Source organism: Pan troglodytes, chromosome 10 (genome assembly GCF_028858775.2).
Source record: "Pan troglodytes isolate AG18354 chromosome 10, NHGRI_mPanTro3-v2.0_pri, whole genome shotgun sequence".
Classification (NCBI taxonomy): domain Eukaryota; kingdom Metazoa; phylum Chordata; class Mammalia; order Primates; family Hominidae; genus Pan; species Pan troglodytes.
The window spans coordinates 68156938-68178731 of NC_072408.2; the positions used below are offsets into that span (position 1 = coordinate 68156938).

At 38.6% G+C, this 21794-nt stretch overlaps 1 protein-coding gene across 25 annotated transcripts in view; it reads right to left on the reverse strand.

Annotated features, from left to right (window-relative positions):
- The window catches only part of ARNTL2 (aryl hydrocarbon receptor nuclear translocator like 2), a 94760-nt gene that overhangs the window by 43073 nt on the left and 29893 nt on the right, over nt 1-21794 (reverse strand). For 9 of the 25 annotated variants that reach the window (XR_010148342.1, XM_054664413.2, XM_520811.8 and 6 more), the window contains 2 exons: nt 14778-14928; nt 2808-2965 (listed from right to left, as the gene is read on the reverse strand). Coding sequence is in view for 22 of the 25 variants with exons in the window: in XM_054664413.2 (XP_054520388.2) it covers nt 2808-2965; nt 14778-14928 (309 nt within the window). In the remaining 3 variants the exon portion in view is untranslated. Of the gene's footprint in view, nt 1-2807; nt 2966-5644; nt 5769-6821; nt 6864-12959; nt 13062-14777; nt 14929-21794 lie in introns of all 25 variants that reach the window. The other 16 variants (XM_063786849.1, XM_003313776.6, XM_063786847.1 and 13 more) reach the window with 6 other exon arrangements.

Below are 21794 nucleotides of genomic sequence, written 5' to 3' on the forward strand. Positions count from 1 at the left end.
TGTCAAATAACTTGAGTAAGTCACATAGCTATGAAGGGAGGAAGCCAGGATTTGAACCACAGGGTCTGCCTTCAGGACGCATGCGTGTGAACCACCGCACTTCACTGCCCCGCCTAGTAATCAGATCGCAGACACAGGACCTCATGCTGCAGAGCAGGGCTACTCTAAATGTGGTCTGCAGACCAATGTCATCAGCAAACTGTGGTGAGATCAAGTGCAGAATTTAAGAATAAGCATTTAGAGGCTTTTATAAAAACATAACATTGCTGTGACAGCCAAACCCATGATCATTTTTCCATAATTAATTGTATTTTACAATGAACTGGTGGTGGATGGGGGGAACACCTGTTCTTCATCCAGATCGTTTAAAAAGCACTGCTGTAGAGTATAGTGAAAAAAATCACATCACCAACCTTCTGCCTTTAACCTAATTATGCTATGGACCAAAATAACACGATCCACAGGCAGCCCTCTGTTGATCTGGCTTCTAAGTTTTTGCCGAGCAAGTGTGGGGATGCTGTGACAATACCCTGGAATGCAGATCCAGTTGCCTTAAATCATCTTGCTTGTGAGCAGCACTGACCGAAGGATCTGGTCAGACTGCGGGGATGAGTACTTAACCATGTCACTTCCGTTCAGCAGAGCTGAGGCAAAATCTACGCCCTGTTCCAAGGAATCTCCTCTGGACTCACCTCCTCCCTGCTGAGCTTTCACAGCCTCCCCTCTCACTCGTACCACTGCTGTAACATTCATTGCACCAGACTCTGATGATCTCTTCCTAAGTCAGTCTTCCTAGTCAGACCACAAACCCTTAAAGGGCAGAGATCTTGCCTCATTAATTTTTATATTCTCAGCACAGAACAGGAATGCGGTTGATGCTCAGATCATGTTTTGTTGAACTAGTCGACTGATTCATGGCTTTTCCCTTAGGTCTTCCTCCCTTAGGACACTGCTAATGTGAAAATACTCAGCTAATTTCAGGGTTGCAATCAAATGACCTCAGTTGAGCCTGTAAATTTTCATTGCTGAAGGATTTAAGGAAAATATTGCAAGCCTCAGCTGTGGGTAAAAGAGAAGCTTATTTCACAACAGACTGTTATGAAAATAAGATCTCCCATCATGCTCCCAACAGGAAGCACCAGGAGTCCAGGTGAGTGCTGCTCTCCTCTTAGCCACCTTAACTTGACTTGGTAAAGTCCTTGCATGGTGCCCAGATAATTTCCATTACCCTGAAATATATTTTCCTTTTCCTGGTAGTGTTTGAGATCTAAACTAAGACCCTTGGTCATCCTTTGCTCACTCCCTTTTTATGATTTTTGAGCCAAATTTCACTATAATCTTCTAGATCTTTACAAATCTGAACTTGCAGAGTCTCCTCTGGAGTCTTCAGCTTGCTGCTTGGCCAGGTCTTATCTTTTCAGTGCAAATTTACATCATCGGCATTGGTAAATCGAAAACTCTATTCCACTTCCATCACCCTGTCCCCCAAGTTGGACTGGGGCTATTCCCAAAACAGGGGTGATTTCTACCGCACATGTTGATATGGTTTGGCTCTGTGTCCCCGCCCAAATCTCATGTCGAATAATAATCCCCAGTGCTGGAGGTGGGGCCTGGTGGGAGGTGACTGGATCATGCTTGTGGATTTTCCCCTTGATACTGTGTCACAATAGTGAGTTCTCATGAGATCTGGTTGTCGAAAGTGTGTGGCACCTCCCCTACCCTCTCTTGGTCCTGCTCCTGCCATGTAAGATGCCGGCTCCCACTTTGCCTTCTGCCATGAGTGAAAGCTCCCTGAGGCCTCCCCAGAAGCAGAAGCCACCATGCTTCCTGCACAGCCTGTGGAACCGGGAGCCAATTAAACTTCTTTTCATTATAAATTACCCAGTCTCAGGTATTCCTTCATAGCAATGCAAGAATGGACTAATACACAGGTACACATATACATTTATTACACTTTGATTTAAAATTCAATCTCAAGTTGGGGAATTGCTAAAGCCAGAAATGATCACCCACACACCAAGAGGCAGTGGCAAGGACCTCCTTCCCCCAGTGTCTCACATATTTGAGGATACTCTGAATGGCAACATGTGATGCATTATAAGGTACTACTCGTAAATCTGAATGAAGCTTTAAGAGAAACTGCAGAGTTTAAGGAAATTTTCTTTTTGAAGGATAGAAATCTCTCAATAACTTAATAATTAATACTATACTTCAGAACTTTTTTTTTTTTTTCTGAGACAGGCTGTCACCCAGGCTGGAGTGCAGTGGCACGATTACTGCTCACTGCCACCTCCACCTCCCAGGCTCAAGCGATCCTCCCACCTCAGCCTCCCAGGTAGCTGGGACTACAAGCATGCAAGACCACACTTGGCTAATTTTTGCATTTTTTTGCCCAGGCTTGTTTCGAAATCTGGACTCAAGCCATCCGCCCACCTCAGCCTCCCAAAGTACGGGGATTACAAGCATGAGCCACCACGCCCAGCTCAACTTCAGAACTTCTAAAGAATTGAGAGGTATGAAAGGCAGGTGATATTCTCTTCATAATATATGTGAAGAAGAAATGTAAATACCTTTCAAGGTTGTATAGTGAGCTTGAGAAAAAGCTTTTATCAGAACCAAGTTTTCTGACATCCAATTCAGTATTCTCTCCACATAGAGACTATAGACAAATGCCAGTGAATACCTCTAAAGCTGAAAGACACATCTGGATAGAACCTCAACAGCTGACAGCAAAGCGAACCAATCAGAGACCTCAGTGACAGAGCAGATTTCACTTATCGAAGTGTGGAAGCCATCGTCAAACTCACCTTTTAAAGATCTCAAGTGTTGAACAGCCATTCTTAAAACTGTAAGTTTGTCCAGTTTACGCGCCATGGGGTTGCACTGAGGGATCATTGCAGACAGTTCTTCAATCAGGTTATTCATTTTATCTCTCCTCCGCTTTTCAGTTTGGCTATGAGCTTCTCTAAGAGGGAAAAGGAACTTCCTTTATATTTAACATTCAGCAGACCCCCAGTCACCCCCGTGTTGCTCACTGGAGCAGATGCTGAGCCCAGCAGGCACACACTGTTCTTCCTCCCCACTTGGGCCCTGCAGTTGTCAGTGAGGGAAGAGGAAAGCGCTGCTGAGACCAGGAACAGCATTCATAAAACTCGCTGCCCTTGGTCAGTCCCTCCCTACCTCATTTTCTGAAATATTTAAAAACAAAGACATCTGTCTGAGAGCCCAGGTGGTTTTTCCACCTGTCTCCAATATTAGAGAAGAGATGGGTGCCCTTCTGTTCAAAGCCAACTATTCTCTGGTATTTGCATAAATAGTTGTCAGCATCTTAACCTCATTATTTTTATAGCTCCTTATCATGGGTCTATAAATGTGCCCAAGTATCTTCCCCCTGAAAAAAAAAAAACGCTTTCACTAATTCTAGTTGTTTTTTGTTCTTGCTACCGTCTTCCCCCCTCAGCCAACTCCCTGAAAGAGTGCAATTTCCACTCAATCTTTCATTTCCCAGGCATTCTGTCCATCTGTAACATTAACCTTCCACAACCCCTGCCCCACTAAAACTGTCCCAGCGAAGATCCTCCTTCTCTCTTGCGATCTCTTGCTGATCCCTGCCTTGAATCTGACACTGCTGACACTTCTCATTCTCCCCTGGTCTCCACAGCCTCTCTGCCTCCTGGTCCTCCTCCACTCTCCCTGCTCGGCTCAGTCCCCTCGTCCCCTCACCCAGCTCTTACTTGATCCTTAAATACTGGTGTGCACTAAGATTCCCTGCTCAGCACCGCTCTCTCCTCACTCTTTATTCACCCTGAGATCTCATTCCCTCACAAGGCTTTACAGCTACTCATAAGCTATTTGTTATTATAACCCTATCTCATTCATACTTCACTCAGTTCCTGACCTTTGGAACTAGAATTACAAACCTAAATGATTCTCAAGAAATCTAAAATTCAAGAAACCCCAAACTGCATGCATTCTCTGCGATGTACCCCCATTTTCAATTCTTCCTGTACTACTCCTGATTTATTCTTCCTTCTATAGGGTTTATCTTGGTAGGTAACACAACTAGACTCAATCTAGACTAAGCTTGTCCAAACTGTGCTCCAGGATGGCTTTGAATGCGGCCCAACACAAATTCATAAACTTTCCAAAAACATTATGAGATTTTTTTTTTTTAGCTCACTAGCTATCATTAGTGTTAGTGTATTTTATGTGTGGCCCAAGACAATTTTTCTTCTTCCAACGTGACCCAGGGAAACCAAACGATTGGATACCCCTGGTTTAGACCCTTCCTCTTCACCCTAAAAAGCCAAAGAATCACAAACTCCTGTCAATTCTAGATCTTAAAATATTTCTTAAATATGTCTTCTCTTCCTCTCCATCCCCTCTGTCATCATCTTAATTTAGGCTCATTGCATTACCCCAAAACCTTTTAAACTGCTGTTCCTTCCTCTCCTAGTCTATTCTATGACTTCCAAAATTATGTAGTAAAACAAATCAAGTCACCTAATCCCCTTGCATAAAACTATTCACTGCATTTCCACTGCCCAAGAGGACTAGCCAGATTCCCTAATTATAGGCCAGGGTTCTCCCTGACCTGCCTCATGTCTTCATCTCCAGTTTCTCTCTTCAAGACTTTCCCCGACAGCTCCAAATGTTCCACAGCAGCAACGCCTGAAGACTTGCTCATCCTCACACATGCCATGCCGTCTCACATCTCCTCCATGCCTTGCTCTTTACCAGGCTTACAAAGCCCTTTCTGACTATACTGTTGGAGAAATCCTATTCTTTCTTCAAAATCCAACTCAGTTATTCTTCTGGGAAGCTTTCTCTGACTACTACATGATTAATCACTGCTCTCTCTAAGCTACCTCAGTACCTTTCATACCACTACCCTTATTTCATCAAATCTAAGAGCCACCAATTGTAAGACGCACTATTATTTAAAGCATCACAAGAGAAAGAAATGCTGCCAATTGACAGGAAGATGCCACTGATGATAAGAAATTTCCACAGAAGATAAAACGTAGAGGAGAAAAGTGTATCTTAGATTTCAAGAATTACATGATTTTACCTGTCACACTTTGCTGTAAATCCCTCTCCTACAACACACAGCAACTCCAGAATTTCTCTATTAGAATAGTTTAGGGGCAATCTGATGAGAAAGAGGGTAAGTGGGAGACTTCCCTGATCTGTTTTTATAAAGACTTTAAATTGGATAAAAGAAAATGTAATTTTTCCAGATAAAAGAGTAGGGAGGTGGGTAGGGAGGAACACCGATGAAGGCTGTGGGAGCTAACACACTCCCTGCCCCAACCATTCACCCTTGGCAATGACACTCCTGGAACAAAATACGTACTGTTGGGTGAAGTGGATAGGATTCAGATTAAATTGTATTCACAGAAAATTCAGTTATCTACTCATACTTTGTTCTATTTGTGAGCAATTAGATTTTTTTCTTTATCTTTTTAAAGACAAGGTCTCACTCTGTTGCCCAGGTTGCAGTGCAGTTGTATGATCATAGCTCACTGCAGCCTCAAACTTCTGGGCTCAAATGATTATTCTGCCTCTGCCTTCCAAGGAGCTGGGATTACAGAGCAATTTGATTAAAATTAAAATGTTATGATTAAAAGAATATTGTAGTTACACTCTCACTAGAAGGATCATCTCTTCTAACAGTATTCCCCATCAGCATGGACAGCAGCGATGGATAGAGACTCCTGACTCCAGGATGTACAGCAGAGGAAGGGGTGCTCTCTCTGAGCCAGGATCTGGAGAGAGATGAGAGCAGGGTGGGAGAAAGCCCACTGTGGAGAAGGTCAGTGATGATGCTGGGAGCCAGGAAACCCAGGGCAAGGTGAAAGAACCAATGTCTGAATAAGGTACTTTACTTGAAAGAGCTACACCTGAAAAGGTTTCTGGAGGCTTTCATTAAGGAAAGGCATATTTATCCAGAGGCTAGCTCTCTGCTTAATACTTCATCAGAGCTCTGGCTCCTAATTCTGTGTACAGTTACTGCCATGTTGAACCATGGCAGTATTTTGTAGAATCCTATCAGAAAACAAAATAAGTGGAGAAAAAGCAAAACTCTGATAGGCGATGTTGCCAGATGTAGAAAAATATTTTATTGTTGTTGTTGAAAAAATATGTTGAAATAATTGACAAAGAACTCATGAGGATGGGTTTCTTTTTTTTTTTTTTTTTTTTTTTTTGAGACGGAGTTTTGCTCTGTCGCCCAGGCTGGAGTGCAGTGGCGTGATTTCGGCTCACTGCAAGCTCTGCCTCCCGAGTTCACGCCATTCTCCTGCCTCAGTCCCCCCGAGTAGCTGGGACTACAGGTGCCCACCACCACGCCCGACTAATTTTTTGTATTTTTAGTAGAGACGGGGTTTCACCGTGTTAGCCAGGATGGTCTCGATCTCCTGAACTCGTGATCCACCTGCCTCGGCCTCCCAAAGTGCTGGGATTACAGGTGTGAGCCACTGCGCCAGGCCGAGGATGGGTTTCTAACAGTCAGATGCCCCTCATAAGTAACTGATTTGTGTAAGTCATTGATCAATTTTTCTTTAGTGCTTGAAGAAAATAATAGTTTTTTTTAAAGCTATTCTAAGAGAAAGTTAAAGGCATGAAAGCCAAAATGTTATCCAAGTAGACAGAAAAGCAAGACAACAGGTGCCTGATAACATTGCTTCTCAGAGCATAGCAAGAGAGAAAAGCCTCATCTTCAAGCCCTTCTACCTTGGTGTCACCTTTGCCTTAGGCTACAGGCTTGCCTTTGTGTACCTTTCCACTCACCATGTACCATCTCAACAAGTCAATTGTACCTGAAGGCCTTCATTTTAACTTGGTGTTCACCATCTTCCACTCTACAAAAAAGCAGGATAAAATATCAAACTACATGAAGTACCTTTTCTGTAGTTCTTGAGAGAGAAATAGATGTGAGATTAAGTCCAATCAATCATCCTAATTCCTATAAAATCCTTAGCTGTAAATGCTCCCTTGAGCACCTAATGACCTGAAATGATTCTTACTGTCTACATGAACCATTCTCCTCCTAACGCTGACAGGCAACACCATTCCCATAAGGATAACAAAAGTTATGTTAACTGACAGTGAACAATAATTAGTGTGCTACTTACATAATTAGATATGATCTCATGACAAACTTAAGCAAGAATAAGATTTTCATAGAATTAACATTAAAGTTATTAACATCATTGATGGCTTAACCAAAAACTTTATGATAGCTGTATTAAAACAGCCTGAAAATGGATTAAGAATCCCAGACCTTTAATCAAAAGGAATTTATTTTGCCTAAAAATCCACCTGGATGGTAACCAATATTGAAAACTAGAAACTCTTACCAATAATATTAATTTTCACATTAGTATAGTTCCTAGCATCAGAAATGTACTCAGCAGACGATTACTAAAATGAAATACGTTGGTAGTGATAGAAGACTGTCAGCATTTAAAAATTATGCAGGCTGCATAGCTTTTAAAAATATGTAATCTTAAAAGATTTATTTCCAAATGTATCGTTTTGTGGGAGATTTGAAAAATTCCAGGAAAAGCACCCATAATGCCACCTGGAAGTAATCACAGTTAATATTCTAATGTGTCTCCTTCCAGCATTTCCTAAACATGTAGATACATACAATGATTATTTAGCTTAGCCATGGTGCGTGGGTACCATGTAGATATTTCTGTGTGTTCTACATGTACAATAAATAAAACTCAGATCATAGTATATAATTTTCATGTCTTGTCTTATTCATTTAACACTCTAACATGAATATTTCTGCGTAGTTTCAAATATTCTTGGATAACATAATTTGAAATGATTAAATAGTAGCCCACTGATTAGTTATAATTTATTCATTTGCTATTGTTGGATATTTCAACATTCTAATATTTTCAATATCATAAATAATATGGCTAATAATATTGTGGTGTGTGCATCTTGAATTATACTCTAGGATAAATTCCTAGAAGTACAATTTATGGATAAATATTTTAAGGCTTCTGATTCATCTTAACAAATTTCCCTCTTTACAGATTTTTAGCAATGAACATTTTTCAGTCTTTGAAGAAAGGTTGGCCTACTTTAGAACTGTCTTATTCAGTTGAACTCTTTTGAGGTTTTAGTATTTTTCCACTTAAAAAAAGATAACACTTATAGAAAATTTAATCAAATTTATAAACAGATGCTTATAAATATTCCAAATAAAAAAGACCACGAAGACAAATGCTTAATCAAGTGGTGCTTTTCCTTTTCACAGTTTTAATCAAGAAGAGCTTTTATATTTATGGTACTTTATCAAAAATATTTCCACACTTGATTCTCACAGCACAGTGGTGAAGTTATTACTTCCCCCATTTTACAGATGAAGGAGTTGAGTAAAGTTAATGACTGTGCAAGGTCCTATAACCAGTGGAGGCCAAGTGAAGACTACTCAATGCAGGCTGGTGCGCCTTCCACCATACCTGGCCATTTCTCTCACCACCGTCAGCCTGTTGTGTGGTTGGTACAAATAAAATTAAACAGCCTCTCTGAGGCAAAAGAGAGGGTCAGATTAAGTCAGTTTCTTTTCCCTTTTCTCTTTTTAGCCATCTTAAAGGAATAAACAGAAAACAATTATACAGATGAATAATTTTCTTCCTAATAGTCTGGAATTATATATAATTGTCCCTCAGCATCCATGGGGGACTGGCTCCAGACCCTCCTGCAGATACCAAAACCTGTGGATGTTCAAGTCTCTTCACAGTATTTGCATACAACCTATGCACATCCTCCCATATACTTTAAATCATCTCTAGATTACTTACAATACCTAATAAATGTAAATGCTATGTAAATTGTTGTTATATGGTATTGTTTAGAGAATAATAACAAGAAAAATTAGTTTGGATATGTCCAATACAGACTTGCTTTTTTTTTCTGGATATTTTCAACTTTTGGTTGGTTGCCCATGGATATGAAGGACTGACTATATATATGTATGTATATATACATTACTTCAATTTCAAAAGGTAAACTTTGACCTTTTAAAATCATGTCTTTGCTTTGATCATTGGCATTTTAGCAAATGAACTCACTGAGTGAATTTGCCTCCTTGGTGAAATTCAAATGTACTGTACTTATTAAATGCAAATACCCTTCTATTTAATGGCCCCTGGCAGAATAGAACAAAGGCAAGATCTTCTTAGTCAAACAATTCATTTCTTTGTTTGTAGCACAAATCTAGATAGTTAGTAAATTTGGTCTATAATCCTAATATTTTACAAATTTTTACAAATGTGTTTTAATAAGCTTTCTGATATTAATAATGTTCACATTACTGGGCTACATTTTCTTAGTGTAGAACCTTACATTACAGTAATAGAATTTCAAAATACAATGCAGTTTTCTTGAAAACTATTTTCACTGCATTTTGAATGAAATGTAGGCATTCTTTCTAAATCAACCAAAGACAAAGTTAGACGCAGATGCAATCTCAAAATATTCCCCAGATCTGCCATTTTTCAGGCATTCCTCTTTTTGGAACGTGCTTCCTTTGATTTCTGTGTGCCGCTCCCACTTCAGAGCCATGCCTTCACATACTGTGGGCAGGCTTCCCCTCATCTTGTACTATCTTTAGGTCAGCACCCCCAGAGTATATCCTCAGCCCCCAGTCTCCCCACTCCATAAGCTTCTCCCAGTGATGGCACCCACATCATCAGTTCAAGTACTTTTTGTGCATTAATGATGTCTGAGTCTCTAACTCCAGGCCAGGCCTCTACCCTGAGCTCCAAATCCTCATTTCCAACTTCCGTTTGAAGGTTCTATAAACATCCCATTCTTAGTGTGTCCAGAACTGAACTCATCATTTTTGCCTCAATCTAAGTGAATGAAAATACCACCCTCCATCTAGGAGCCCAAGTCAGAAAACGTGGTCACACTTTATATCCTCTCCCCAGTGAACAATCATGAAGTCCTATTGATCCTATCTTCTAAGTGTGTCATATGTCCCTTCCTTTCCCTGCCCTTCCTGTCTAGGGCCACTCTCTTTGATCGATGCTCAGAAAACCTCGTCCTTGGCAAAAGCTATTATCTGTTGTTGTATTCTTCTTTCAGCTCATCCTCCATGCTGTTTCCAGGGTGATTCTTTGAAAATTGTAAGACTGTACCACTCCCTCCTACCAGGATGGCTATAATCAAGCAATTGAAAATGATAAGTATTGGCTGGGCACAGTGGCTCACGCCTCTAATCCCAGCACTTTGGGAGGCCGAGGCGGGCAGATCACGAGGTCAGGAGATCGAGACCATCCTGGCTAATATGGTCAAATCCCGTCTCTACTAATAATACAAAAAATTAGCCAGGTGTGGTGGTGGGTGCCTGTAGTCCCAGCTACTTGGGAGGCTGAGGTAGGAGAATGGCGTGAACTCAGGAGGCAGAGCTTGCAGTGAGCCGAGATCGTGCCACTGCACTCCAGCCTGGGTGACACAGTGAGACTCCGTCTCAAAAAATAAAAAATAAAAAAAATAATAAGTATCAGTGAGGATGAAGAAAATGGAACTCTTGTACACTACTCATGGGAATGTAACATGATACAGCCACTGTGGAAAACAGTATAGCAGTTCCTCAAAAACTAAACAGAATTCTCATATAACCCAGCAACTCTCTCCTAGGCATGTATCTGAAAGAATGGAAAGCAAGGACTAAAACGGGTATTTGTACATCAATGTTCATAGTAGCATTATTCACAATAGCCAAAAAGTGGAAATAACCCATCAACAGAGGACTGGATAAATCAAATATGGTGTATACACACAGTGGAATATTATTCAGCCATAAACAGGAATGAAATTCTGACACATACTATAATATGGATGAAACTTGAAGACATTATGCTAAGTGAAATAAGTCAGACGCAAAAGAACAAACATCATATAATTCCACCTTTTTTTTTTTTTTTTTTTTTTTGAGATAGAGTCTCGCTCTGTCACCCAGGCTGGAGTGCAGTGGCACGACCTTGGCTCACTGCAACCTCCACCTCCTGGGTTCAAGCAATTCTCCTGCCTCAGCCTCTCAAGTAGCTGGGACTACAGGCGCATGCCGCCATGCCTGGCTAATTTTTTTGTATTTTTAGTAGAGATGGGGTTTCACCATGTTGCCCAGGCTGGTTGCAAACTCCTAAGCTCAGGCAGTCCGCCTGCCTTGGACTCCCACTTACGTGAAATAGTGGGAATTTGCTAGAATAAGCAAATTCATAGAGCCAGAAAATATACTAGAGGTTAGCAGGGGATCAGGAGAGAGGAGAATGGGAATGCTATTGTTTATGGACACAGAGTTCTTCTTTGGGGTGATTTAAAAGTTTTAGAAATAGAGGTGATGGTCTACAATACTGAATGTAATTGATGCCAATTAATTGTACATTTAATAGTGGTTCAAATGGCAAATTTCATGTTATTTATATATATGTGTGTGTGTGTGTATGTATTTACCATAATAAAAAAGTGAAAAAGTGCAGAGGCAATGAATTCTTTAAAAAATATAACTCTGATCAAGTTCTTCTCATGCTTAGAATTCTTCAGTTTTCCTACTGCATTCAAGATAGTTTTCAGATTCTTCAGTTCAGCAGATCTTTAATGACTTAGTTCGTGTTTATCCCTCAAATCTCATAGCTCACCCCCCTCTAAGTGCACCCTCTGCTCTATGGTGACAACCACTCATTTCCTGATCAGGAGTATGCAACTATATACCTGTATGCCTGCACGGTTGTTCTTTCCACCTAAAATATCTTCTCCATTCCTGCTCTGTAGACTCTCTTCTTCTCTCCTGTTTTTAAATGTATTTTTATATTGATAGGGCCTCACTCTTGTCACCCAGGCTGGAATGCAGTGGCGTGACCATAGCTCACTGCAGCCTTGAACTTCTGGGCTCAAGAGATCTTCCCGCCTCTGCCTCCCAAAGTGCTGGGATTACAGGCATACGCCATCATACCTGGCTGTAGACTCATTTCTATTCTTCATTTAAAACTTAGCTTAAGTCAACTTTTCCAGGAAGCATTTAAATCTTATTTAAATGCCCAACTTTATTTGCTGACATAGTACCCAGGGTCTCTATTATAGCAGTTATGATGATGTAAAATAATTGTTTGTATCTTTTCCACTTGCACAAGTTTCTCGTACCTTTGTGTCTCTGTCTCTCCTAGTCTACTAACTGTCACATAGTAGCAACCCAATAAATGTTTAATGACTACATTCCACAGATTCATCAAAGACCCTTCTAAAGAACCAGCTCTCCAGCCGGGTGCGGTGGCTTATGCCTATAATCCCAGCACTTTGGGAGGCCGAGGTGGGTGGATCACGAGGTCAAGAGATTGAGACCATCCTGGCCAACATGGTGAAACCCCATCTCTACTAAAAATACAAAAATTAGCCGGGTGTGTCGGCAGGTGCCTGTAGTCCCAGCTACTCGGGAGGCTGAGGCAGAAGAATCACTTGAACCCAGGAGGCGGAGGTTGCAGTGAGCCGAGATTGCGCCATTTGCACTCCAGCATGGAGACAGAGTGAGACTCTGTCTCAAAAAACAGAAAACAAAAAACAAAAAAGAACCAGCTCTCCATTCAAAACCAACAGTGCCACAGAAAGGGTGGACATTCTCATATATTTTTCCTTTTTAAAAAGATCCAGCACTCTGAGGCTATGTGAGTGAAATCAGCCTCTCACCTATTGACTGGCTTTCCTGCACTGAGTCCTGGGGAAAGACACTATATAGTCAGTACCACGTACTTTGACATCCATAATTTCATTAAAGGGAATAGAATCTGGTAGGATAAAGGAAGGATTGGGGCAGGAAGGAGAAGCTCTGGGATAGATGATGAGCAAATCAGTGGGACGTGTATCATGTTTTCACTGCCACTCTATGCCCTCTTCAAGTAGGGGAGGGAGTATGTCAAAGACGGTCCAGGACTTACCTGCTGCCACTGGAGGCTGATATTTCTATCCTTGTTGAAAGAAGATAGGTAAGGGGATTCTGAGAAAGCTTTTCCACCACTTTTTCTGTCATGATTCCTGACCTGGAAGGAAGGAGGCCTTGGGTCACCCCCTACCCAGATGTTCTGGGAATGGACAGCAAGCCTGTCCTCAAGTGGAGAAAGTAGCCTACTGTGTCCAGCTACCCAGTGATAGGAAGCTGGGTGAAGTGGAGAAAATACCACATCTGGAATCAGGCATTCTAACAAGCTGTGTGATGCTGGGCAAACTGCTTGACATTTCTGAGTTCTAGCTTCTTCCTTTTCTAAAATGTGAGTAGTTACCTAAATAATCTTCAGTGTTGCTTGCTGACAAAAAAATGCCATACTGTCAGTACTTTGCATGTTTCTTATATTTTTGCTAGCACTGACTCCACTTTCCATTTCACCCCCAAACCACTGCAAGGTCTCATCTGTGCCCTCCATGTGGCATGAAGCTGGGCTACCTCTATATTCACTGTTTCCAATTCAATTGCTAAAATCATATTTAGACACCAAGAAAGAACAATGGTGCCTATGATTCTGAAGAATAAGGAAGAAAATAAAAAGAACTAACAGTCACTTTCAGTTCAAGATAAGTGGGAGCTACTGACTGATAATTTAGAATGGAAAACAGCTAGATAGTCTAAAAAGACTGTCACTTCATCAACTATAGTTTTCAGAAGCATCCATGTTAATGGAAGAGACTAAGGGAACAGAGACAACCAAAAACAGTAGAAAACCTTCCAATCATTTATATGTGGTGTGGGAAGTGCTTTAGTATTTACTGCCTTGGGAACTGAAGCTAAATTATAAAGTGTATTGGGAAGAACTGAGTTAAAAAGAGCTAGCATGTGCCCACTTTGTAAATAAAGAGCTGAATACCACCCCCCCACCAAAAAAGAAAAAAAAAAGAGCTAGGATGTTTTATTATGTCCTTATCTTGACCTCCAACTCCCAACTCAGGATTTTTCCCTTCATTCATGATGGATAACTGTCATCAACTCTCACATTTATGTAAAGTACCAGCCTACGATGAGTTGCTATAGATGGCTATCTTTATTTTTACTTAATGTTTTCTAAATTTTATACCTATTTATTTAGAGATGGGGTCTTGCTGGTCTGAAACATCTGGGCTCAAACGAACCTACCTCAGCCTCCTGCGTAGCTAGTACTGCAGGCGTGTGCCACTGCACCCGGCTTGCCCTGATGTTTTCACCATATAAACTCTAGCTTTGGGGAAGTCATTAAAGAATATTTAGGACCGAAGCTGCAGGGGTAACAAAAATAAATAGGGAGATAGTGGGCATTCTCAACATTGACTTTATTATCAATTTGACTTAATAAATAGGGAAAGCACGAATTTTATATGATTAAACTGACCACAGATAACCAAGGGTTGGTTATTCTATACATGACGAGTAAGGTGAGAAGTAGTCATTATTATTTTAAGTCAAACATCCAAGGTGTTTTCCTCATGTTTATAAGTATTTCAATAAGGAAGGCAAGTATCTTGCCATGACCATAAACATTAACCAAATAAAACTCATGTTCCTATGTCTCTTTCTGACTCCAGCTGACCCTCCTAGACACCTTTCTTCAGAGCTGGATGGAAAAGTTCCAAGTCAGTCACCGACAAAGGTAGCAGATGGGTGGATAAGTACTCTCCCATCTCCAAATGTTACCATGAACTTGGAAATAATTAATGATTTTAAAAGGAATATTTTCCTCTTCTCCCTAAAGTCAAAGATCTCACTGGGTTAGAGGACCAAATTCACTTACTGGGATGGGTCTGAATCACTTCCTTTGCGTTTTCGTGGAAACTCTGTCATGTGTGAGCTGAAAGACCCCATAGCTGTTGGTCTTGTCCCTGGACTCACGCGGCTGGAAACCACAGGAGCAATGCACTGGTTCTCCTCTCTCAACACTTTACCTATGGGCAGCAGAGTACAACAAGACATTTATTTTAAACATTAACTTTTACTTTGTACATATCCATATCACACATTTTAAATGACTTTTCTATCTTGATATTTAAAAAATACCAGCTAAGGCCAGGCGCTGTGGCTCATGCCTGTAATCCCAGCACTTTGTAAGGCTGAGGCGGGTGGATCACCTGAGGTCAGGAGATCAAGACCAGTCTGGCCAACACAGCAAAACCCCATCTCTATTAAAGTACAGAAATTAGCCAGGCACAATGTGGGCATCTGTAATCCCAGCTACTTGGGTGGCTGAGGCAGGAGAATTCCTTGAACCTGGGAGGCAGAGGTTGCAGTGAGCTGAGATCATGCTACTGTACTCCAGCCTGGGCAACAGAGCGAGACTCCCTCTCAAAAAAAATGTGTATACATATATACACACACACACACACACACACACGCATTACATCTATATATACACATTATATATATACACACATTATATATATATAGACACATTTTAAATATATATATCAGCCAAAACCAACATAACACAGAATGAAAGACTAATTGTGTACACTCAAGTATTAAATAAGCATTTGTTAGTCCATGTTTTTAAGGCTTTCCCCCTATATTGTAAAAGAAATTTGAATATGGTAGAAAACACAGAAAACACAGAAAAATAGAAAGGAAGGGGGAAATCCAAATTTTTTCCCAATGTTACACAAACCAATGTTACAATCCTTTTGAGATATTTCTTCTGAGAATTTTTTCTATAGTTATCATTAAGGTAATTGAAATCATACAGTATACAGTAGTCCCCTCTTATCTGCAGTTTTGCCTTCTGTGGTTTCAGTTACCCGTGGTCAACTTTTGTCTGAAAATATTAAATGGAAAATTCCAGAAATAAATCATTCGTAAGTTATCAACTGCACACGGTTCTGAGTAGCAGGATGAAATCTCACACCACAGTCATCCCTCTGTCCAGCATATCCACGCTGCATATGTCACCTGCCCGCGAGTCACTTAGTAGCTGGTTCGGTTATTAGATCCACTGTTGCAGTACCACAGTGCTGGTGTTCAAAGAACCCTTATTTTGCTTAATAGTGGCCTCAAAGCACAAGAGTAATGATGCTGGCATATTGTTATAATTGTTCTACTTTATTATTAATTATTGTAGTTAATCTCTTACTATGCTGAATTTATAAAGTAAACTTTTATCATAGGTATGTATGTATAGGAAAAATTCATATATGTAGAGCTTGGTATTATCCGCAGTTTCAGGCATCCACTGGGGAGTCTCAGAATGTATCCGCCATGGGTAAGAGGGGCTGACTGTCATCAGATTTATGTGTCATTGTGACATAATAACTTTCCAGTTTTATTACAAATTCTTTATAAATGACTCTAATGGATGTATAATACACTGTCATGTAGCTGTGTCCAGTTATTTAACCACTCTCCTATTGTTAGAACCTACATTTAATTTTATTTTATTTGCCAGTACAAATACATACTTTGGTACATAAAGCTTTTTATCTACTTCTGGTTATTTTGGACACTATCCCAGAAATGGGTTAACAAGGTCAAGAGACATCAATATTTTTAACTCTGAATTGCTAAGTGTGATTTTAAAAAATCCTTTTTGTCTCAAGTGAGGTTTATTAAATGTTTTACAAAATATAAAAATCAGAATAACTGAACCAAAATAACCTATAGTCTAAATTTGAGAATCTGTAAGTAACTATATTTCTCATATTAAAATGCATATAAAAAGTTTAAAGCAATTTGTACCTAATAACACAGATTGAAAATATATAACAATATTTACAAGGAGAATGTAATAAGTCTACAATAATAGTGGAAGATTTTTAACACATCTTTAACAGTAACTGATAGATCAAGTAGTAAAAATAATGATATGGAAGATTTAACTGGCACAATCAGCAAGCTTCATATAATAGACATATATGGAGCACTATGCCTAGTAGCTTGAAACACCAGTGTTAATTGTTTTTGGTCAACTATGGAGCATTTATAAAGACTGACAATATATTGGACCAAAAACCAGTCTCAAAGATTTTGACAAATTGATATCATACATAAAACATTTTCTGACTTCAGTGTAATTGTGCTGGAAGCCAGGAACAAAAAGATAACCAGAAAATCCCTATATCTTTGTAAATTAAGAAACCCACAAATAATTCATGGGGCAAGAGGAAATTCAAATGTAAAATGACAAAATATTTGTAATTAAGTATTAATAAAAATGTCACACAATGCATAAGCATTACTTAGCATGAAATTTTAACAATGTTTAAAAAAAGAAAAATTGAAATATAATAAGTAAATAATTTAAGAAATCAGAAAAAGATCAGTAAAATAAATCCAAAGAACTAGAAGAAAGAAAATCATAAGACCAGAAATAATGAAATAGAATATAAACATATAAGAGTGTAGATTTAAAAAGCTAAACAAAGTTTCTTCCAAATGATTGTAAACTCTAACAACTTTATGGCAAGATTTTTCAAAGAAAAATATGTACAAAAAAATAAATTTGGGGTCATAATTTAGATGCCCTAGAAATTTAAAAGATAATAAAATACCATTAAAAATCATGCTAAATATTTAAAAATTTAGATGGAATGAAACATTTTCTATAGAATTTTAACTTACCGAAATTGAAACAAAAAGAAATAAAAACCTGAATATTCCTATATTCTTCCTTACACAAACTATTCCACTATATGAAAAAAAGAGGGACTACCCTGACCCCCAACTTTTCTTTGTCAAGGAGGCTTACATAATTTTGATATTAAAACCTGACAAGGACAGTACAAAAGGAAAATTACAGGCCAATCTCATTCACAAACAAAAATACAAAAATCTTAACAAAACATTATCAAACAAAATTCAGAAATGAATAAAAATAATCATCCATCATGACTAAGTTTCATCCTAGGGATGCAGGAGTGCCTTCATATTAGTAATTAATGAATATAATTTACCACAATAACAGATAAATGAAAAACTATACAATCATCTCAGGAAATGTAGAAATATTAGTGAAGAAATATTGAAAGTGTTCTTTTTAAGATCAGAAACAAGAACACCCTTAATTCTATATTAGAAGAGCTCACAGTAGGGTAAGGCAAGAAAAAGGAAAATGAAATATAAAATTAAGAAATAAAATTGTTTTGCTCTTATTGGGAAATGATATGATTGACTACATAGAAAATCCAAAATAATCAACATATAAATCATTAAAGTTAGAGGATATAGCAAGTTGGCTGTATATAAATCAATATGTAAAAATCAATTGCCTTTCTATCCAAAGTAACAAATAGTAAGAAAATGATATTTAAAAGATAGAATTTATAATAATCTCAAAAATACAGAGTATCTAAAGAATAAATCTAATAAATGTATAAGGTCTTTAGGGAAAAACTAAAACTTTATTTAAAACATTTTAAAAGATCCAAACAAATGGAAAGATATGCCAGGCTTTTGAATTGGAGGCTTCAGTATACTAAAGATGTAAATTATCCTAAAATAGATGTGTAATTCCTCTCAAAATACATAATTTTTTGGTGGAAACTTTCAAGTGGAATATACAACTATGCAAATGGTATACAGAAGAACAATGGGTCATGAATAACCAAGCAAAAGGTGGGAAGACTGGTCCTATCAGATATCAAGACTTGTAAAGACACAGTAATTAAGACAATGTAGTACTGGTATGAGGATAGACAGATGAATGGAAGAGAACAAAGAGCCAGACACGTATATATGGACATCTGCTAAATATCAAAGGTGGTAAAAGATCAATGTGGGGAAAAAAAATAACTTTTTAATAAATGGTCCGGGATCAATTGGTTTTCTCTATGGAAAAGATGAAACGGGACTCCCTGTGTTACACCAAATACAAAAACAAATCCAGTTGGATTTGAGACCTAAATTTAAAAAATAAAAACAGAATACAGAAAACTTTTGCTATGGTTTGAATGTTTGTGTTCCTCCGAAATTCATGTGGAAACTTAATTCCCAGTTCAACAATATTAAAAGGTGGGGCCACTAGGAGGTGATTAGGTCATGCATGCTCCACCCTCATAGACAGGATTAGTGCCACCGTAAAAGGGCTGAGAGGACAAGTTTGTCCCTTCCATTCCTTTGCCTCTTCTGCCAAGTGAGGATGCAGCAAGAAGATACCATCGTAGAAGCAGAAGGAGCAGCCCTCACCAGACAATGAAGTTGCCCGTGCCTTGATCTTGGACTTCCCAGCCTCTAGAATTGTCAGAAATAACTACCTGTTGTTTTAAATTACCCAGCCTAAGGTGTTTTGTTATAGCAGCATCAATGGACTAAGACAACTCTAAAGGAGGGAGAGTATTTTTATTTCATAGAAAGAAATTCCCAAGACATAAAACGTAAAAACAATAAAGGAAAAGATTGTTAAATGTGACAATCTTTAAGTTAATGTTGATCGAAAGACACTACAAAGAAAATGAAACCACAAGCCACAAACTGGGAAAAGATATTTGTTAGACATATAAACAACAAAGGGTTAATATTCAGATTATATAAAGAATGGCTTTGAATCAATAAGAAAAAGACCAATGACTCTCAATAGAAAACTGGATAAAATAACTTGAATAGGCACTTCATAAAAGAAATTCCAGTTGTCAACACATGGATGAAAAGATACTCAATCTCACTGGTAACCAGGAAAATCCTAAGGAAACTGTAGTGATATACTAATATATGATGGCTACAATTGAAAAATTTGATGATATCAAGTGTTGGTGAGGATGAGGAGCAATGGAAACGCTCATGCTCTGCTGGCAGGAATGTAAGTTGCTACAGCCACTTTGGAAACCATTTTTGCATTACCTAATAAAGGTGAACACATATATAATATATGACTTGGCATTCCCCTCCTAGGTATATGGAAAACTCTTACTGTGTATTAGCTGACAGGTATAAGAAATGCATTAGCAACATTGCTTGTAATTGAACGACAACAACAAAAACCTGAGAAAACTGGAAACTTGAAATTTTCTCAGCAAAATGGGTACATTGCTTAGTTACTGAATGGAATACTAACAGCAGCAAAAATGAATGAAGTCCAGCTATACTCAACATGGATGAATCAAAAAACATAATGCTGGCCAGGTGCAGTGGCTCATGCCTGTAATCCCAGCATGAAGACTTGGAAGGCCAAGGTAAGAGGATCACGTAAGGCCAGAAGTTTGAGACCAGTCTGGACAACACAGCGAGATGCTGTCTCTAGAAAAAAATTTTAAAACTAGCCAAGCATGGTGGTGTGCACATATAGTCTTAGCTACTCAAGAGGCTGAGGTGGGAGGATTGCCTGAGTCCAGGAGTTGAGGGTTACAGTGAGTGTGCTGCACTCCAGCCTGGGTGACAGAGTGAGACTCTGTCTTCTAAAACAAACAACAACAACAACAACAAAAACCGATAATGCTGAAGGGAAAAAAGTCACAGTCAAAAACACATTGCATGTTTTTAAAAATTTATATAAAGTTCAAAAACAAGTAAACTAAAAAAAAGTAAAACTAATCAATTTTTAGGAATATTTGGGTTTTTTAGAAATTTTTTTTATATAGAGATATCTCCCTATACAGAAAGCAAGGGGGTAGTTAAGACAAAAGTCAGAACAGTGGTTCTCTTCAGGAAAAGAAAGGGGGGTGTGACCATGAGGGACACACAGGGACTTCTAAGGAATTCATGTTCTACCTCTTTCACAGATCAATGTCTTATCTTTCTTCTTTAAACAATACACATTATTTTTACCATCTTCACAGGTATAATAGATCTCACAATAAAGAAGTGGGGAGAATAATTTTACCAGTGATCGTGAGGCACTTTGGAATTAAGTTTCCAGTCTACAACATCCCAAGACTTCTAGGCCTGGATTCTCTAAATGGGACCAGTTCAGGATCACCACCTACCACATGAGATCAAATACGGCTTCAGCTCCTAGACTTCATTCTAATGGATTTTGAATGACAGATTACCATCTGTCTCCACAGAAAAAGTGCAGGGAATTTATTTCATCAAATGACAAATCAAAAGGAAAAATTCACTCCCGTTAAACCACAGCATACCCTGGAATATATAATACCAGACCCTTAACCATTCCCCCTACTTCCAACACACACTCTGCAAGTACATTCTGTCCCTCACATAAGTTCAGAGACAGAAATAAAACGAAGATTTTTTTTTTTTTTGCCTCCCATTCTGGGAAGCATGATCTTCACATGTTTCTATCCTACTTCCTTACTAACCTTTAAATAAGGAATGTGAATTATCTTTAGGTAGGCAGAATAATCTTCTCTTCACAAAATAAAAATCTGAAGCTTTAAGGGTCTTTATTAATGGGTGGGGAGTATTGCCTTATAATTAGCTATGTTCCATTGACTCTATGTCAGTAGAAGTATATTCAAAACAGAGGGCTTTCTGTAAGCAAAAGGAAAATATGGGTTAGTGAGACTAGTTAGTTTTAGCTGAAAGGATCTGTTCTTTGGAAATAATCTCCATGTTGCAGATTCTTATTTTTGTTACTAGGTGACTCATAATTTAAGGAGTAAAAATTTCATTTTTAACTTTCCAGTTTACTTGACTTTCTGCCTCCACATATACATCTGCAGAAGATGAGACCATGTGTTAGGAATTGAAGTTCAGCTCTGCTTTTATATAACTCATTTTGGAAGTATATGATTTAATGTTTTGATATTGTCTTTCCTTGCCAAATTGAGTGACTTCTCAGTGGTGAATGTAATATGTGTTCTTTAACACTCAATAAAATAATACAGAATTTAGGTTAAACGAAGATATCGTGATTGCCTTTTTACAAAGA